Raw genomic sequence first — 20,518 nt, 5'->3', positions numbered from 1 at the left:
AGAATTTAATCACTTAGGGAAGCCTGGGTGGCTCAGCCGTTAAGCGTCTGCCTTCGGCTCAGGTCATGATCCCAGGATCCTGGGATCGAGCCCTGCATCGGGCTCCCCGCTCTGCGGGAAGCCTGCTTCTCCCTCTCCCACTCCCCCTGCTTGTGTTCCCCCCTCTGGCTGTCCCTCTCTGTCAAATAAATAAATAAAATCTTAAAAAAAAAAAAAAAAGAATTTAATCACTTAATTTACTATCTTTAGACATTCAACTCTACCTACACTATAAATGTTGGATTTCTGTCCTAAAATCTTTTCTCCTCTCATTTACACATTTTGCCCCCAAAATCTATTACTACCATCCCAGAAGTTGATAATGAACTTAAGGCACAAATCCAGCTGCCTCTTGGCCATCAAGATCTGACAGAAGTATAATCACCCAAATCCAACTTGTCACAAATTAAATTCTTCTTTCTTGACAAAAATAAAAATAAAAATCCCATTCCTCTCTCATATCGATTCCCACTTCAGTAAAAGGTACAAGCTAGAAACCTAAATCTTCTATGAACCTTCTCCCTAATCCCAAATCCAATGAAATCACCAAGTCCTGTCTACTCCCAATACCCAAATCCAGACCCACTATCATCATTTGCCTGATATTCCTGCCTTCAGTCTTAGACTACTCTTTAATCCACTCTACTCACTGCAGCCACAGTGACCTTTTAAAAATGCCAATCTGATCATTTCAGTACCCTACTCTATATCCTTCAATAACTTATTTGATAAATATTATAATCAGTATCAAAGCTAGTCACTCCATGGAAGCTCAGAAGTTCAATGAGAACTTGAGTTATATCCTTTTTTGTAAATTCAATACAAGAGTCACCAGGAAATTTGAAATCCTGATAATTACTTAGGACATACATATAACAGCTAATACATTTCAAAGAAAAGCATGTAGCATTGTCTGTAAAAGCAAAGACTAAAAATAATCTCAAGATCATAAAAACAATAGTGTCCAGCCCATAAATGAGGCATTTCAATATGTACTGTTGTAGGATTTCTAGGATCTGTTATTAAGTAGGGGGTAGAGGAGGGGGGAAAGCTCTAGAGTGTATAGGAAGCTATAGAGTGTAAAGTATTTGTGGTGATTTTTAAGAATATAAATATATTTAAGAATATAAATTTGAGAATGTATAGGTTTGTATAATGCTAGAAATATCACAGGAAAGACCCACATGAAGATGGAAATAGAGGTTGCCTCTAAAGAGTGAAAACGGGTGGTTGGAGGATATAGGGGGAAGAAAAACTTTTTACTGCACACTCTTTTGAATCTCTTGACTTTTATACTATGTCGAGTTATTACGTATAATTTTAATATGATGTTCTCCCTCCTCAGCTTCACACACACAAAATAAAAATTGTAAAAGTACTAACTACAAAAACCTCACTATACTTCATCCCTATACCAACGTTAAAATTAGGTACTTATCATTTAGTGTAACATTGCATTTTTTTCTTGACAACTCAGAAGTTCAACTTCCACAAAATTTTATTCACTATTATCACTACTGCTGAGAAGGCTGTTGGTAATGACATCAGTCAACACTGCATGATAACTGTACTTGCTCCTTAGAAAAGCAAGACAGCAGCATCAGGGAGCAGAAATTTATTATTAGATTGACATTAAAATCTTCAGGGATTAAGGAAAGCTACAAAACGTGTTTTTCCAGCAAATTCAAAACAACACATTAAAAAAAACAATCCCCCGGTATCATTCAAAAATTTAAAAAAATGCGTAAAAATCTACAGGAAGGTGAAACAAATGATATTACATGGAGACACTGTCACATCCCTTAGTGTAATGTGATTTAATCCTTAAAGAGGTCCCTAAATGTCACACGTTCTACAGAAGAGACAAGATGAGAAGCAGGCTGTGTGACGTTCTATTAGCACACACACCCTCTGCCCTGGGCTTCCACACTCTTCCCTGTCCCTCCCTCCTCAGCCACCAGATTAAACTCTCCAAACACGGGTGTCAGTTGGTCCCCTTAAGCCCCACGGGGGGTGGGGGGGCACTAAGTTAAGCAAACATCCCTTCAGGATTTAATAGCAACCCCTTTCAACCAAAGAAAAGAGAAAGATAACAAGGTCCGCCCGAGAGGAAGGCTGGGGGAGAGGCTGCTGTCTGATGGTGTCTACAGAGGTGCTGACCACGTCTCCTGGGAGGTGAAAGCATCACCAAACAGACTACCCCAAAGCCGAGGTGGTGGGTAGGGCTGACCGGCAGCGAGCTGGGAGGGAAGGGGTCTGCAGGGAGGGGGTGGGCTGCGATGGATCTGCCGTGGAGCTGGGGGTCGCTATGGGTTAGGGGCGGCCGTGACTGGGTCTCGGAGGAACTGTGATCAGGTCAGCTTATGGGAGGCCGTAACGGAGTCTGGAGGCTCCATTAAGAGTCCTAAGAGAGTCCGAGGGGGTTTCTAATGGGCTGTGCTGGAGTGGGGGCCCGTGACAGAACCGCCGGGGGGCTGGCGGGCCAGAAGGGTATCTGGCCAATGGAAGATACGAGGGCGGGGTCTACCAGGGACCCCGCGCAGTGATCGGGTGTCCGGGTGGCTCCCGGGCAGACTCGCTCGCGGGGCGTCTCCGCTGGGGCGGGGCGGAGGGGCCCCGCAGGAGCCACAGAGCGAGACCGAGACGTGGGCCGGGCCGGGCAGCAGGGCCGCGGGGCGGCTTGGGCGGGTCTTACCTCGGGCTCCGCCGCGGTGGCCACCGCAGCCCCCTCCTCTTCGCCAGAAGCCACCTCCCACGCGGCTCCAGGGTCAGGCCGCTGGAGACAGCATAGGCTGAGGCCACCGAGGGTCGGACGGTTCCGGGAGGGTGGGCCCAGCAGCCTCAGGGTCCGGGAGAGCGGCCGCCGCGCATCCCCCGCCCTGTCAGAGAGACTCCGCCCGGCCCGGGCAGGCACATCCCCCGCCGCACCCCGCCCAGAGAGCACGCGTCGGACCGCCGCCTCAGCCGCTGTCGCTGTCTCTGCCGGGGCAGCGGGTGCCTCCGCCGCCGCCTCTCACAGTCCTTGCGGTACTCTCAGCAGCCACCGCCAACCGCCGCCGCGTCCCTCGTCCGCTCAGGCCCGCGCGCCCCCGACCCCGCGCACGCGGCCCCGCCCCGCGCGATTCCCCGGCTGCAGACGAGCAGGCGCGCGCGCACTTACCTCCCACGCCCCCTACCGCCTGCCGGAGCTGGCCAGCCTGCCGGCCCGGCCCCCGCACGTGACGCCGCCAGAGAGTACCTCAGGCGCTTGCGCGGGCACGCCCCATTCGTCCGCCCCAGGCGGCCCCGCCCAAACTTTTCTTCCTCACCTTACGGCAGAGCTCGGAACCGTGCCTCGGATTCTCACTCCACTGAAGAGGAGTGTCGCAAGGTTGGGGTAGAAAACTCTGGGTTTGCGACTGTAGCTCTCGCTTTCCGGCCAATACAGAGGTGCCTGAAGGCTGGTTGGGGTGGTGAGGCCCGAGGCAGGTAAGAAGCCGCCTCCCTACTTCGGTTGGTCGGGCGGTCTGTCCCGTTAGGGAGCCGCTTTCTAGCCCTCTCAGACTTAGCATATCCTTGCTCCCTCCCCAGTTCTGGTGCAGAGTTCTCAGCGCCGCCCCTCTTAGCCCCCGCCCCTTCCCACACACACGCCCTCTCTCCCCGCGTTTCCCCGCCCCCGACCTCCGTTTCCTAGTCTGACTTTCCATTCATTCCTCAGACTTTTCACAGAGTGCTTTCTCGTGCTTTAGACTCTAGGAAGTCAGAAGCAAATGAAGCAATTTCAGTCTTCCGAAGTGCGGTGTTATGTGGGAGACGTTGAGAGAATCCGTAATAAAGTAAAAGTATGACGGAAAAAAAGCACAGGACCCTCTGAGCATAGAAGAGGGGCCCCTGATTGTGTGGAGGGACTGGGGGAAACCCTTTCCAAGGTGACCTTTGAGTCACTCCTAACTTGTGTTAAAAGGCTAGTGAGCAGTAGCTGGTCGAGAAATAGGAGATAGAAGCAGAGGGAATGACGGGGGCAAAAGCATATGACAGTATTGACTGTAAGAGTAAAAAAGTTAGAGGAGTAGAGTTGGTGGAGCCCATAGGTGTAGATTACCCTTTAAAGAAGCATCGTTGTAAAGGGTGAGAGAGATGAGGGGCGAGAATGTGGGCCGAAAGAATGTTTTCTTTAAAGATGGGAGACTTAGGCATAAAAGTGTACCATGGAACTCAGGAGTGGACAATTCATGGATGAAGGTGGCTAATTTATAGCATCTAGAGCACTAGTGGAACTCAACCTTGTGTGCACGTTAGAATAACCTGAGAAGTTGTTTTTTGTTTTGTTATTTGTTGTTGTTTTTTAATAAAACCAATGTTGTTCCAATTAAACAAACTCTGGAGTTAAGGGCTCAGGCATCAGTATTTTTTAAAGATCCTGAGGTGCGCTGAGGGTTGAGAACCACTAGAGGAAAGGAAAGGATCGGAAGTAAGGAAGGGCAGGAAGTTGATGGCATTGGCTCTGTAACATTAAGATGGAAGTCACTTGATGAGAGAGTTGGGGATGGAATGAGAAGCTTGAGCAGAGTGATAGAAGTTTTGGATAACTACTCTGGGCAATGGGAAAGGTGTCATTTCTGCCTTTCCCTTCAGCACACTTCCATCCTTCAATCTTAAGTCCATCTCAGGGCTCTCTTTCCCTTTCCCTAGCATCCAGCATCTATCAGCTGGGGATCCAGCCTTAGGCCTCAATCAAGGGCATCTTCATTTCTGTCCCCAAAAAGAGCTAAGTCAATTTGAGATTCAAAGACTAACTTTACTCCCATAGAGATTACTGCATACAGTGCCTTGCCAATTCAGAATCTGTCTTCTGTTATTCAGCAATCATTTAAGTTAGGAAAGAGATATATAAAGACAGTTAAGATATGGCCCTATTAAGATCTCATACTATTAGGGAAAACACACCTTTTAAAAGAACAATTCACTTGGCAGGCAGAGAGGTCTCTATAAGGCAGAGGCAAAGCCAGTGCATGGCTACTGTTTATTAACTAGGGCTAATCCAAAAACTTGTCTATCAGCCTCCAGATAAGAGTGAGTTACTGTTGTCTGGTATGACTAGGGCTTAATATGGAGAGTAGGGCTGGGGCAGAGATAAAGATGATAAAGTGGGTGTGAACAGATTATGAGGAGCCTTGAATTCCATGCTAAAGTGTTTAGATTATCTACTATAAGCAATTAATAGGTATAAAAAACAAAGATAAAAATAAAATAACCTTTTTTTACACCATGGACTTCTTTGGCAGCCTGTCCTGTGGGCCCTATCTCAGAATGTTTTTAAATGTGAAAATAAAATACATAGAAACAATATCAATTTTATTGAAAGTTTTAAAAATACTAAAAAACAGGTGTATGATGTAGTTATGTATGTGCCTCTTTATGCATTAAATAACACCTGGCAGCAAGTAATTTCAAAATAGTGATGAGTAGAAATTATATTTTGCGATACCTGTACAACTTCAGTGTGATATGAAAATATATTTCTATTGGTGACAAAGGTATAGGGACTGCTAATACTACTGTGGATCATTGCCTATACTTATTGAAGAAAATGCTAAATTTCAGTTAGATATTATCAAAAATCAGGGTGCACTTTTTTCCCAGTCCAAGTTCATGGAACCTTTAATTCTAACTACGTCCTGGCCCATGGACTGTAGATTTATAAAAAGCTGACTATAATGGTTTTAAGCAAGGGCATGACAGATCAGATCTGTGTTTCAGAAGGGTACTGCCGTAGTGTTCACTTCCCAGCCTCTCTGTGGGAGTAGGGAACTGGCTCTTCTCCTTTTGTACCTAAGGGCAGCAACCAGTACTAATCCATTGTTGCCTAGTAATTTGGGCCTACAGGAGTATTGGGCTTGTGGCTATATATGCAGGAGCAGTACTAGGAAATAAATTGGGAAAGATACGTTGGGGCTCTTTTTGTGGAAATCATTGAATGCCAGGGTATAATTTATACTTAATTTGGTAGATAATGAAGATGTTAAAATTTTGGGAGTAGAGGGCGCCTGGGTGGCTCAGTTGGTTAAGCGACTGCCTTCGGCTCAGGTCATGATCCTGGAGTCCCTGGTTCGAGTCCCGCATCGGGCTCCCTGCTCAGCGGGGAGTCTGCTTCTCCCTCTGACCCTCCCCCCTCTCATGTGCTTGCTCTCTCTCATTCTCTCTCTCTCAAATAAATAAATAAAATCTTTAAAAAAAAATTTTTTGGAGTAGAATAATGTAATTAGAGTTCGTTTGTAGATTGGATTGTCAGAAGATAGGAATGAAGAGTCTGGACCAATAATTAAAATTTTTTTAACTAAATTTTACTATAAAGTGATCTCTAAAGGGTCTGCTAAGTTACTTTGTTTCCCCAGTGTGACAGACTAGTCTAAAGAAACATAAGTTGGTCTAAATCACATACCTTTCAATAGAGATGTACACACTAGTGTGGAGGTCAATTAGCATTTTACATGGGCAATGGCTTTACCATAGATATAGGTTCCCAGGTGTTGCTAAAGCCTTTCTTGGTTAAATTCCATCTACACCTGTAAGTCCTGTATTTCTGACTTTTTAAGGGCAAGTTTGTTGTCTCTTTGTCAATTCCTTAAACCTCTTGGATGAGTAAAATGCATTAGCAAACAAAAAAGAAGTCCTCAAAGCCCAGATAACCCATCTCTTTAGAAACTGATCAATACCAGACTATGCAAAACTTACTGCCCAAATTCCAGCTAGTGCCCAACTTGTATGCTTTAAACATATTCAAAACATTAATTATGGGGTCCAAGTATTACTAATCCAAATAAGTAATGTCAAGTTAACTTTCTGAATCAGTTTCTCTGAGAGACTACCTTCTTCAGCATGACTAGCCTATACTGATTTTGTCCATCTAACTATTGGAGACCATTTGGGTAGTGCTGTGGTTCAATACAGACTGAGAATCAAGTTTATGTAGAGATTGGGGTTCATCTATCTATCTCCTTTTTAGGGGAATGGGGAAACAGGTCTGTCTGCAGCAAGAATACTTGAAACTTACGAAGCTTTTTAAGAATATTACTTACAAAAGATCTCTGAAATTTCCTTTCTCTGGCTTCCAATTAAATGGCTACCCCTTCCACACCTTCATCTGTTAGAAAAGCACTGGAACACAGTCCTGAAACTGAAAAAAAAAAAAATTGTCCCAATTACAATTATTATTTTTGAGCATCTAAATTATAGGTTTAAAAACTTGAGGCCTTCTGGGGCGCCTGGGTGGCTCAGTCGATTAAGCGTCTCTGCCTTCGGCTCAGGTCATGACCTGGGATCAAGCCCCACATTGGGCTCCCTACTCATGGGGGAGCCTACTCCTCCCTCTCCTCCCCGCTTGTGCTCTCTCTCACTATCTCTGTCCTATCTCTGTCTCTCTCTCAAATAAATAAACAAAATCTTAAAAAAAAAAAAACTTGAGGCCTTCCTTCCCTATGGCCAATGAATAAATACATAAGTACTCTGTCCAAGTACTGTGGTAGGTTCAGTTCCTTCAAAACAATAGCTTGGGGATTTGGGGCCTTAGTTGGCTCTAATATTCTCACTACTATTTGTTGTAGCAACTTGGCAGTTTACATTAGCAGCTAAAATAAATAGTTGCTAGAAATGTTTAGCCCTACTTAATAATACATAATTCAAGCTTGGTCAGATAACTCACAAATATTTGTGTTAGTTAACATTTAAAGACAAATTGCTACAACAGAAAATTCCTCATGTATAATTGGGCCACTTCAGATCTCGTTTTCCTGTGAGCACAATACGGTAAAACATAAATTCATTCTTTCATTCATTCGTTAAATATTTATTGAACCCCTACTATGTGCCAACCATGTTTTTGAAACCCAATAATTAGGAGTTTGTAATAACAGTTTACCTCTTAACTATTTATGAAAAAATGATTTACCAGGCTTTGAAATCTACAGGACAAATAAGATTAAAAGATGATGGATTTTTCATACTCTTTCAAACTATGTTGGCATACAGCTACTGTGTGCTGAATACAGTGGTTATTTATGAAATCGGGCAGATTATAACTTTAGCTTGATCACACCTTATTAGCTTTAATTTGATAATGCATATGATAAAAATCTGTCCACTCCTTTTAAAATATTATCTTACTCAGACCTCTCATTGAACCTATTGGCCTCCCCACACACTGTCCTAACAACCCCAGGTATTTTAAATTTTGCAGTTGTATAAAGTCATTTCTCAGAAGATTATCAGCAAAGCACAGTTTAAGAAAAGGCTGGTGTTTACATCAGGTATATATGAAGAAAAAAAAATGTAGTACAATTATAGATGGAAACTTTGAGTTAGAAATGATAGACTGAGAATAAAATTCTTTTCATGGTCAATGACACCTTAGCCCTTGATAGTCATACCTAATAACAGAGCAGTAAATAGAGAACCTTGATTCTAGAAGAAATCCTAAAAAGCCACCTGTTTTATCTAACCCTGGCCCAAGGCAGGACCAAATGGAATTTATGGTAGTAAGAGTTAACAGGCATCATCATCATACCAAGTAGTTTTTCTACTTTGAGAGCTGAATTCCTCTACTTGTAAAATATTGATGTCAGAGGACTATTGTTCAAATTTATAAATAATCTATGAAATTGAGAGATCTTCCTATGTTTATAACAATTTTGTGTTTTTAAGAGTTTTTCAAAATGTATTTTACTTCTGTATTTTGTTCAGGGAAAACATTTATTAAAATTTCTCCAGTTTGTCAAGCACTAAAGAAAACAGGGATGAGTAAAATCTAATAATCTCTGCCCTCAAGAGGGATATATAAATCTTAATGGTAATTTTTACATTCCACTTTATACAAATCTTTGGATGGTTTAAGCCAGCATTAAAAGGAAATGTTTAATAGGAGGAAATTGAAACCAAAAAAAAAAAAAAAAAAGTTTGAACTTCCTTCCTGAAAATATTTCTGCTTATGCTGCCATGAAAAGCACATTTGGTCTTGGATTTTATTCTTTTTGTGAAATTGCAAATGGAATCATACATTAGAAGTTGGACATAATCTAATTTTAGTAAAAAGATTAATTTTACATCTTTGTGTTTGAAGGGTTATAGAAGAGAAATTAGACTTTCTCTGTTTTTTTCCAGAAGACAGAAGTGAGACCAGTGAATTGAAGAAACAGACATGTTTTAGGTCAGTGTAAGAGTGGGAGGTGGTACATCTTTTTTTTTCCTGAATGGAAATAGCTGTATTTACTGGTTATGTGCTCATTATAAAAAGAAGGGGTGAAAAAATAAAGCAGACGGTATCAAAAGGTAGAAGGAAAAAAGTTAAGAAGTACTAATAATTCTCTTTTTAAAATGATATTTAAACTTTGAATGGCTATCATTCTTGATTATTTTTGTGTCTGTTTTTCTTGTACAAATTTTTATATAAACTTTCTTTTCATAGCCTATTATGAATATCTATGTCAATAAATTTGTATCTACAACTTTATTTTTTAATGGCTGAAAACATTTCATTGTATGAAAGCCTGTTATTTAAATTTACCAGTCCTCTTTTGAACTTTCAGATTCTTTCAGTTTTTCTTTTATAAACACTGCTGTGATGAACATTCTTGTTAAATTTTTGCACACATCCTTAATGTTTCCCTTAAAATAAATTTCTGAAAGTTTAATACCTACATGTAGACATTTCTTAAGAATTAAAATATAATGGCAAATTACCCTTCAAAAAGCTTGCATTTGTTTATATTCCTATAAAGAGTGAGAAGGCCTGTTTTTCCATGGTCTCTCAGCAATGCTGGTTATTATCAGTTTTCCTCATCTTTGCTGATTTAATAGATAAAAAATGAAATCTTGCTTCAACTTGATTTCTTTTGATTACTAGTGAGGTGTTGAGTTTCTTTACATGTGTTTATTGGCCAGTCATATAAGTGTATTAAGCTCCATTTTCTTCTAATATTTTTGTTTCCTTTCTTAACATTTAAATTTTATTCCACCTAAAATATAATTTGATATAAGGTATGAGTTAGAGATCTAACTTCTTTTTTTATCAAATGTTTAACAGTTCGTCTCAATGCCATTTATTAAATAACTCAGCAAGCGTATTCCAAACTTCACTACAGACAGTAAGGTGTCAATAGAATTCTGTTAAAAAAAAAAAAAAAAAGGTGTCTCATGGTCAAATGAGTTTGGGAAAAAAATAAGACCAAGAAAAGTTACCTTTCTTTATTGCAGAACTTCTTCTAGCCTCTAATATGCTTGTGTGCGTTATGAATCTCCAATAAGGAGTTTTAGGATGCAGCATTTTCCTAACTTATTTAACCATATAATTTTATTTTTTTCTTTCAAGAAATACCTATGAAATCTGTGGAACTGTACTGTCCAAAATAATAGCCAATAGCCACATGTAGATATTTAAATTTAAGTTAATTAAAATTTAATATTCAGTTCACACTCCACATTTCAAGTGCTTGATAGCCACAGGTGGCAAGTGACTGCTGTTTTGGACATTGTCAATAAGGAACATTTCCATAATCGCCAAAAATACTATTGGACAGCACTCCTTCAGAACGTAGTTCATTGAAACTGACTCCCAACCTAGTGTTTTTTTCTACTGAACCAGCAGCTTCTTCCCTTACTTATATCAGCAGGTAATCAGGTTGGCTCCTATTGAATTATAAATTTTCCCTTTAAGGTAGTTTTTATTACCTTTTATGTAATTACCTTATTTTTTATAACAAATATTCAAACAATATGCTTGGGTTTAAGGATTTTAAGATTAATATGAAAAAGTAGTCCCTTTTTTAAAAAATTAAGCCTTTGTTTAAGAAATATTCTATGCTATGATTTCAATATTAGCTTCATTTAGCTACAGAAGTTGGAAGATAAACTGTAATTGCAGGGCTTGTGTACACTGACAACACATTAACATCATTGCTTCACTCAGTGGAGAGAACAATTTTCTCTGGAGTTAGCATCCACTCTTCTTATGCCAAAGGTAAAGCACAGAGCAGGGTCATGCCCTAGCTAGGTCTATCCTTTATGACTTTGTGGCTTTATAAAAAAAACAAACATGCTTTATTTTCAAGAAATTTCTGGGGTGCCTGGGTGGCTCAGTCGGTTAAGCGTCTGCCTTCAGCTTAGGTCATGATCCCAGGGTCCTGGGATCGAGCCCTGTGTCAAGTTCCCTGCTCCACAGGGAGCCTGCTTCTCCCTCTCTCTCTCCCTCTCCCTCTGCCTGCCACTCCCCCTGCTTGTTCTCTCTCTCTCTCTCAAATAAATAAAATCTTTAAAAAAAAAAAAAAAGGAGGGGCTCCTGGGTGGCTCAGCCATTAAGCGTCTGCCTTCGGCTCAGGTCATGATCACAGGGTCCTGGGATCGAGCCCCACATCGGGCTCCCTGCTCTGCGGGAAGCCTGCTTCTCCCTCTCACACTCCCCTTGCTTGTGTTCCCTCTCTCTCTCTGTCAAATAAATAAATTATTAAAAAAAAAAAAATTTCTAAGTCCCATTATAGCCACCCCAAATAATAGGGAGCAAGGAAGAAAACTCTTTTTGAGAGCCTGCTGTATGTTAGACGACATGCTGAGTGTTGTGGTTTGTTTTTATTTTTAAGATTTTATTTATTTGTCAGAGAGCACAAGCAGGGGGAGCCGCAGGCAGAGGGAGAAGCCGGCTCCCCGCTGAGCAGGGAACCCAATGTGGGGCTTGATCCCAGGACCCTGGAATCATGACCTGAGCCAAAGGCAGATGCTTAACCGAATGAGCCACCCAGGTGTCCCCATGCTGAGTGTTTTTACTCATGTTTTTATTTTGTGTAACAACCCTGTGAGGCAGGTGATTTTATTACCTCATTTTATAGATGAGGAAAATGAGGCTCAGAAAGAGAATAAATAACTTGCCCAGAGTCACATAGATAGGCAAGTGGCAAAGTCAGAGCCTGGACCCAAAGTCTCCTAACCCCAAAATATAGAACTATAATATAATTTGTAGGACTTTACAAATAGAATTAGGAGGTTATTGTTTCCCCAGTTCACTCCCCAATATTCCTTACCATCCACCAAGACCAAGTACATAGGTCTTATTTACTATTAACAGAGGAGAACAGAAAAAACACAAAACCAAAGCAAAAATGGGGATGTGAAAGACAATACAAACATCTTAAGAGGCCTTATTTATCTTATTTTCCCTATTCTATGTTCTGACTCCTTTTTTGAAATGTTTCAGTCATCTGGCAGACATTTATTGTACCTCAGATACACCAAGCACAGTGCTCACTATATAGAAAGGAAATATCCCTAGGATGGTTCTAGATGGTTCTTGGTTCTTTTGCTAGGTCCCTTTCTGTCTCCCTTTTCCCTACCCCATTAATAATGGGATCATCATCCTTTCAGTCACCCCAGCTAAAACCCACAGACCATTTCCTAATTCTCTCTTATCCACTATTCTCTGATCACGTCCTGAGTCTCTGTCTACCGTACCTTTTCCTCCTTGCCTCCCCATTTCTACTACCATTTCCCCTGATTTAGGTCATTTCCTCCTATACCTTCACTTTTTTTTTTAGATTTTATTTATCTATTTGACAGAAAGAGACACAGCGAGAGAGGTAACACAAGCAGGGGGAGTAGGAGAGGGAGAAGCAGGCTTCCCGCTGAGCAGGGAGCCCAATGTGGGACTCCATCCCAGGACCCCAGGATCAGGACCTGAGCCGAAAGCAGACACTTAGCAATTGAACCACCCAGGCACCCCTATACCTTTACTTTCAATAAAAATCTACTGGATCTCTTCCTCCAAATTCTCTCCCTACCAATTAATCCTATATACCATGGCTGAATTAGTAAACTTCCTAAAGCACCAGCCTTGCCATAATGGCTTCCCATTTCCTCCAATATAAATTCCAAACTCTTTCATCTGGACTTCAGTCTGTTACCATTTAGTTTCTAATAATCTTCCTCTACCCTCACATGTACCCTTACTCTTACTTCATTCCAGCCAGACTGGACCACACTTCTAAAGGCACTTCCCTTGCCTCTCTCACCTTCTTAATGCCCTTCTCCATGCATTCAACTCTACCTGCCTTTCAAGAGCCCACTCATGTCACTTTCTCCTTGAAGTCGTTCCTGATCTCAGCTCTCTTTCCCTTTCACCCTCTTAGCCAGGAGTGATTGTTCCCTCTTCTGAATTCCCATACATTTTATTTCTGCCCCTTGTGGGTTTCTTACTGACTATAAGCCACCTTGTACATCTTGGTATCTCCCACAATAGCTAATATTAGGTACTCAGGGGTGCCTTGGTGGCTAAGTTGGTTAAGCGTCTGCCTTGGGTTCAGGTCATGATCCCAGGGTCCTGGGATCAAGTCCCACACCAGGCTCCCGGCTCAGCGGGGGTCTGCTTCTCCCTCTCCCACTCTCCCCCGCTCGTGATCTCTGTCTCTGTGTGTGTCTCTCTCTCTCAATAAAATCTTTTAAAAAAAATATTAGGTTCTTGGTAGGTGTTTATTGACTAAAAGAATTGTATATTTACAATGTCTTCATTGTAACATAATAGGCTTAAGCTCAATGAGAGTAGGAACTATGACTATTTCATTCCCATTCTGTATTTCCAACCCCTAGCACAGAGGAAACACTCAATAAACATTTGTTTTTGTTTTTGTTTTTTGTGGGTTTTTTTTTAAGATTTTATTTATTTATTTGACAGAGAGAGACACAGCGAGAGCGAGCGAGCACAAGTAGGGGGAGTGGGAGAGGGAGAAGCAGGCTCGAGCCCGATGTGGGGCTTGACCCCAGGACCCCGGGACCATGACCTGAGCCGAAGCAGACGCTTAACGACTGAGCCACCCAGGCGCCCTCAATAAACATTTGTTAAATGAAATACATTACAGTTACCAGTTATTGGGATATAAATTTCTTCATGACACAATGGATGTCTGGAAATACTACTTTATGTTATATTTTGAAAAATCTTCATTATCAATGTTTCTTCATTTTATATTCACAAATACTCTGTGATAAAGGTCATGTATTAATATTGTCACTTTACAGAAGAGGATACTGAGGCTTAAAGAAATTAAGTAGTTTATTTATGATCATATGGCCAATGAGTAACAGAACTGAGTCTAAAATTCAAGTCTTCAGATGTGAAGTTTAGTGTTTTTCTTGGCTAATGATGGTTTGGCCAAAGGCTAGTTTGGTTCCATTTGCTTTAGGATTGTTGGGGTTAAACTATTGCAGTCGTGTAATCATTCCATCCAGTGGAGTAGAGCCAGATCCTTGATTGACCCATTGTCTGTATTTTGGGTATTTTCAAAGTCAAACAAAACACTACAACTTTTCTGAAGGAAATCTTGGCCACTTCGGTCACTCCCTCCAAGATGAGATGCCTGTCTCTTCAGGCACTCTTCTCCTTGTAGACTTCTATCCCTGGTTGGTTTGGCTGTTAAGATGTGGGTCTGATTTCAGCTGACAGCATAGAGAGTAAGTAGGTCTCCAAGTATTTGCCAGGCAGTACAGTCTGGCACTTACCACTACATAGTATTCATCGAAAGCATGGGGGAGAGATTGAGGGAGACTTGCTTGATGCACAAGCAGTCATTCCCTTTTCATATTCATTACTCTTAAGTCAGATCAGCAGCAAGCTGAGTACCTAGCCTCCATAGACTTGCCTTTACTAGATTGCTGTTTATTCATTTGCCATCAGGCTGGATATGAAGGATCATTATAAGAAACAATCCTCTGAAACTACTTCATCTATTATAAAAATATTGTGGGACATTATTCATTATGAGACACTGTGTCTTTTATGAAAATTTCTTGAAAGAAAACTGTCGAAGCTTGATACAAAGAATGCTTTTATCTCTTCTGAGCAATTGCTTTGTTTTTACCTTATGGACACTGTGAATGTTTAACTTAACGCTCTCTGGTTAGCTGCCAAAAAGCTTACAGCCAGATTTGTGGCCCACCCATAGCAAATGTGCTCTATGCCTCGTTAACTTTGTTCCTGGCTCTAGTTTATGTCTCTGCTGAAGTTATTCTCTCTTAAGAAAATCTTAATTCATGCCATCTAATTTTGTATATCTATATTAATATGTATATATATTTTTTCTCATAAACAGCCTTCTATTGTTTCTGAAATAGTTCAGATTATGATATACTGTATGCACATAAAACCATTTTTGGTGCTTCTTAGTTACCTCATTTACTTTAGGCTTTTTCTCTTGAGGGGTATATTTATTTTTCTGTATAGTTTTCACAGGGTTTTAATCACAGGAAAATGGTTGTGCCACAAAATTTTATTATTTTAATAGTGTAATCAAGTGGTAGAAACCTGGTCTAATGGGGAGAGTTGATTAAATTGATTATTCTAGCCCAGTCTTTCACAGAAATGGTTACATTTTCTTACAATATGCTTTGTTTTGTACTGTATCTGCATGTGACTGTTTATTGCTTTGTGATTTGTAGTGATGTTGTAATGCTGCCAGGTCATGAATAGCAGTTAACTCTCTTTTGCTCAAATATTGTTACCTTCCACACTGATCAGACTTCTTGTCTTTGTTAGCACCTTACCTTGGGTGATCATAAGTGTATTAATCTTACCATATAATTTGTCTTGCTCTACTCTAAATTAGTCATGCTTTTGTTTGGACAAGATAATAGGAATAGATGTTTGTTTCCAAACTTCATTTGCTTCCATTGGTATGGAGTACTATCTATATTTTCTGATCACCTTACTAATATCAATTAATAATATAAATACTATTAGTACAACATTTTATATTCTTTTAATACCTTCAAGTAAAACTATTTGGCCTTTTCTACAATTCACTAAGGCATGTAAAGCAAATGTATACCCTTTTTACGACAACAAAAGCATTTAAATTTTGTGGTAGGACTGGGGCTAGATCCAGGTCTCTTGATTCCTGTGCCTAACTACCTTTCAATTTACAAAAAAAAATCTAACATATATATTTTTTAAAGATTTACTTATTTATCTGAGAGGGAGAGAGCACAAGCAAGGGGAAGGGGAGAGGGTGAAGCAGACTCCCTGTTGAGCTGGGACCCTGATGCGGGGCTCTATCCCAGGACCTGGAGATCATGACCTGAGCCGACGGCAGATGCTTAACCACCTGAGCCACCCAGGTGCCCCCTAACTTATAAACATTACATAGTCTTTATCTTACCACTTGAGGTTAAAGATGGGAAGTGGACTAGGACATATTATATCACTCATGCTCACAACTCAGGCAGAACCAGGAATGTTTTTTATTTGTGTTACTCTCACAATTTTCTGTTCTTGAAATTGTGGTTCCTTTTAACTACAATTCTAATCACTGTCACTTTCCATTATGGAATGAGGAAGCAATATTTTTATCTTATCTCTTGAAAATTAATGTTGAAATGGAAACTATTTCCTTTGTTAATGAGCAGCATTTTTCTTTAGACTCTTTGAAAATTCACTTTAATGTAAAAATAATTTGCCGTTATTATCATGCATAAAGGGCCAAATAAGTATATGGTTAATGCTAGGAAGTTTCATAAATGTTTGTTATAATTTTAACGAAACTGTGCATCTAAAGAGGAAATTAAAAATTCATGCTTATTGTTTCAGCATGAAATGTTTCCAAAGTTTTCATTCTAACTGTTAACATATAGCACATAAGTTAGGGTCTCTTGAATGTTTACTCTTAGCCAGGTATTGTTGCTGAACATTTTACAATTATATTTAATCTTTACCAAAACCCTGTAAGAGTAGCTCCTATTTATGACCCTCATTTTATACCCAGGTATCATATTCAACAGTATATATTATCTTCTGCCTCTCCTTCAGCTTCTGGAATTTCTAATCAACCCTGATCAATACAAGATGGACCCCGTAGTCTTGAGTTATATGGACAGTCTACTGCGGCAATCAGATGTCTCACTGTTGGATCCTCCAAGCTGGCTCAATGACCATATCATTGGATTTGCCTTTGAGTACTTTGCCAACAGTCAGTTTCATGACTGTTCTGACCATGTCTGCTTCATCAGCCCCGAAGTTACCCAGTTCATCAAGTGCACTAGCAACCGAACAGAGATTGCCATGTTCCTTGAACCCCTGGACCTCCCCAACAAGAGAGTTGTATTTTTAGCCATCAATGATAATTCCAACGAGGCAGCTGGGGGAACCCATTGGAGTTTGTTGGTTTATGTACAAGATAAAAATAGCTTTTTTCACTATGATTCCCATAGCAGAAGCAACTCAGTCCATGCAAAGCAGGTAGCAGAGAAACTGGAAACTTTCTTAGGCAGAAAAGGAGACAAACTGGCCTTTGTGGAAGAGAAAGCCCCTGCTCAACAAAACAGCTATGACTGTGGGATGTATGTGATTTGTAACACTGAGGCCTTGTGTCAGAACTTCTTTAGGCAACAGCCAGAATCACTATTGCAGCTACTCACTCCTACATACATCACAAAGAAAAGAGGAGAATGGAAAGCTCTCATTGCCAGACTTGCCAAAAATTAGCTATCAAACTGTATCTGTGACTTTTGAAGTCTCTTCTTTCTGCCCATCCCCATTTATTGGATGGCTGCAGTCTCAGTGCCTGAAGGAAGCTGCCTAGTAGAGGGAAGCTTAGTGTTCTCATTTTTCCCTGGAAGAATGTCATCCTCTGCATTATCCAAATGGAAAGTTTCACTTTAACCCTAACTTGAGAGCAGTGTGCAATGTGACAATTTCTTCAAGCTATGTATCAAAACCTTAAAACCACGCTATCTTAACATTTATTAATTCCCTTTTTGTCTCCCTTATCCACATTGGCTTATTCCAGAGGAAAAGCAATGATCTTTAAAGAAATCAAGTATACGTGAAATCTAGAGGAATGCACGAAGAACGTTATAGAAGAATCAACGTATTGCACAGAGATCAACTGGCTAGAAGCAGGTCAAGATCTAACCTAATTCAAGATCTAAATATTAGAATCAAATACTCGTTTCTGTGGTATCTCTTCCATTCACCATGCAGAGGCTTTCCTGGCTATCTTTGTAACCTTTGCAGATATTTGATAAAGATGATGCTAGCCCATCTTCCCCCATCTGATTCCTGGACTGCTTTAAGAAAGGGGGGATCTTGAGTAACTTCATTAAAATATATGGCTGTTAGACCTTTCAGTTCACTCAGTGAATGGGTCGACTTGCTGCTCTGCATTGGTAGCGGCTTTTCTTCACTTTGTCTGTTAGCCATGCATACACTCCTTCCTTATATCCAAAGTTCTGTGGTTTTAAAACTCGTAGCTGATAACTTCCCAAAGTTACCTGTTAATTTCTAATATTGCTGCTTTCTGATAGTCATAGTTTTTGCTTTCCTCTCTATCTGTAATCTGGCAGAATTGTTTTCAGTTATGTCATGGTGATATCAGGGCTATTATTGTATCTAAAACTTGCAGACTAAAAGTTGGTTTGTTTTTTGCGATTATAAAGCAGAAAAAGTGACCTTTCTCAACCCTTCCACTTAATTCAAAATGCAGACGATGTTATTTTTTGAATGTGGAACCAAGAATAAAAAGAAATGCCATCCCTCCTAAATCATTTATGTGGTTTTTTTTCTGAGTTTCAGATAGTTAACAACTAGACGATATGTTGGGTACACACATTAATTCTACTCCTAACAAGAATTAGATTGCAATGCATATGAGGCTTGAAAACCAAAGATTAGTTTCAGCTGTGAAATTTATTTCACCTCCCTCCCCAGCCTACCTTTGCCCCCAGCCCTCATGGCCCAAAATAACCTCACCACTCAGTAACCACAAAGGCAGTAACTCAGTTCCTTTTAGTCAGGGAGGGAAAACACAGTGTAAGTAATATAGGTTACATAGCAAGCTGAGTGAACATGAGTTGAAACTGAAAGTCTGAGAAAGCTACAAAAAAGTTTCCATTTCAAGTCAGTATGTTTTGGATAAAAAAGAGACCTAATAAAAATGGGAGCAGGAAAATAAAAGATTAGGAACTAGCGATCAGCCATAGAGGTGAAATGGGGGAGAGAAGGACAGCAAGAGGAGTGACAACTGAGGCCATTAACTGTAGATAAAGATAAGAAGGCAATATCATTTCAGTAACTGTTAACTTAGGTATCTAGACTATGAAAGACTCAAAGGCTCTCTGGGAACATTTGTTCTGATAAAGCAAAGTATATCTGTTTAAATGTCAGATCATCTCCCTCTTACAAGTCAATCCATATGAGAGCAATTTTCCTGACTCCCTAAAAGTCATTATTTTTTTGAACTAAACTAGCAAAGTCTTTAAAAAAAAAAAAAAAGATAAAATCTAAGGTTTCCTTTTCCAAATACATAACATGTTTGGACTGTACCACAGATTAGTCTTCTATACAATTTTTGAGTATGCCATTTGTAAGTGTTAGCATTGTAAATGACAGGAGACTTTAAGAGTTTACTTGTAATATTTCCCTAGGTACTATAATGGCTATAGGTTATGCACTTGCTTGACCATACACTTTTGGTGCTATGCGATACAAAATTGGGAAAAGCTCTTCTGTGGTACTGTTTCCTTTTCTCTTAGAGTCAAAAGAATCCAGTCTGCAAAACTCAGCTTCAGAATATTCTAAAGGAAAGCAGGTTTTTCAGAATTGGATTGAGCAATTATACTGAACTTCCCTGCTTTCAAATACCCTGAAGTATTGCTCCATACTATATTCAGACTTATCCAAACTGTGTCTCATGGAATTTGGAAAAGTCGCCATTTGTAAGCCCAGCTATAAATGGTGGTCAAAAATAAAAATAAGTATCAGTGGGCTTTCTTTTTTTTTATTTGAGTATAACTAACAATGTCATATTAGTTTTAGGTATACTGTGGGCTTTCTATTTAATACTGTTCAAATCAAAAATATTTCTCTCCTTTGGCTAGATAGCTATTTAAGTTTATATTCACCAGTCCTAATTGGATCAGAATCATTCAAAAATCACAAGTGGATTATATTTCTGATACATACCTTATTATTTTTACTATTTCCATATTGGCCATATGTTTTAATACATATTTCATTTAAATGACAAAATAGAATTTCTCAGTCATGTGGTTATTTAAATTTTTTCTTCCATCACTTAAAATAGAAAAAGGGAAAATACAGAAATTTACATGTTGTGGTTGTGGGAAAGAGCATGAATGTGTTAATCAAATTCAGGCCCTATCTGTTATAAATGTATGGCCTCAGGCAGGTTTAAGATTTCATAGCCTCATCTGCAAAATCAAAGTAGTAGCCTGTTTAAGCGGGTACTATGAGGATTAAATATTATATGTAAAGCATACACTAAAACCTATTCCCATTCTGTCTCACTACCCAGTTCCATTTTAAATCTAGCAACAAGTTTGAAAACTTAGTTTTATATTGCAACTAAATAGCTATGTAAAAAATGGCTTGATAAATACTATTATGTACAAAAGAGAAAACTATTCAAGGATTGTAAATGGCAACAGCTAATCTTTGTATCACTTTATAATGTGC

General features: G+C 39.8%; 2 protein-coding genes across 13 annotated transcripts in view; one reads left to right on the top strand and one right to left on the bottom strand.

Annotated features, from left to right (window-relative positions):
* Window positions 1–3,487, bottom strand: part of MYO9A (myosin IXA) — a 269,890-nt gene extending 266,403 nt beyond the window's left edge. For 5 of the 10 annotated variants that reach the window (XM_064570200.1, XM_064570199.1, XM_064570201.1 and 2 more), the window contains exon 1: window positions 2,735–3,120. The gene's annotated coding sequence lies outside the window, so the exon portion shown is untranslated. Of the gene's footprint in view, window positions 1–2,734; window positions 3,125–3,347 lie in introns of those variants that run through there. The other 5 variants (XM_064570197.1, XM_064570204.1, XM_064570203.1 and 2 more) reach the window with 3 other exon arrangements.
* Window positions 3,368–18,604, top strand: SENP8 (SUMO peptidase family member, NEDD8 specific). Of its 3 annotated transcripts, XM_064570217.1 has the most exons (3): window positions 3,397–3,507; window positions 9,175–9,220; window positions 16,853–18,604. In XM_064570217.1, exon 3 carries the CDS (start codon window positions 16,889–16,891, stop codon window positions 17,525–17,527), a length of 639 nt encoding a protein of 212 aa, XP_064426287.1. In that variant the 5' UTR covers window positions 3,397–3,507; window positions 9,175–9,220; window positions 16,853–16,888; the 3' UTR covers window positions 17,528–18,604. The 3 variants fall into 3 exon arrangements, with proteins under 3 accessions (XP_045755721.1, XP_045755722.1, XP_064426287.1); XM_045899765.3 differs by lacking the exon at window positions 9,175–9,220 and having other exon boundaries at window positions 3,368–3,507; window positions 16,853–18,603; XM_045899766.3 differs by lacking the exon at window positions 9,175–9,220 and having other exon boundaries at window positions 3,373–3,507; window positions 16,809–18,603.
* The last annotated feature ends 1,914 nt before the right edge of the window (window positions 18,605–20,518 follow it).

This window comes from Mirounga angustirostris, unplaced genomic scaffold (assembly GCF_029215605.1).
Source record: "Mirounga angustirostris isolate CCGP_5_RB_7025 unplaced genomic scaffold, mMirAng1.0.hap1 SCAF_9, whole genome shotgun sequence".
Lineage (NCBI taxonomy): Eukaryota > Metazoa > Chordata > Mammalia > Carnivora > Phocidae > Mirounga > Mirounga angustirostris.
Note: the sequence above shows the minus strand (reverse complement) of the source record. Positions and strands in the feature narration are given on the sequence as shown.

Excerpts from the sequence above, each read along its gene's own strand:
- SENP8 (XM_064570217.1), top strand. The coding sequence starts at position 16,889 with ATGGACCCCGTAGTCTTGAGTTATATGGACAGTCTACTGCGGCAATCA.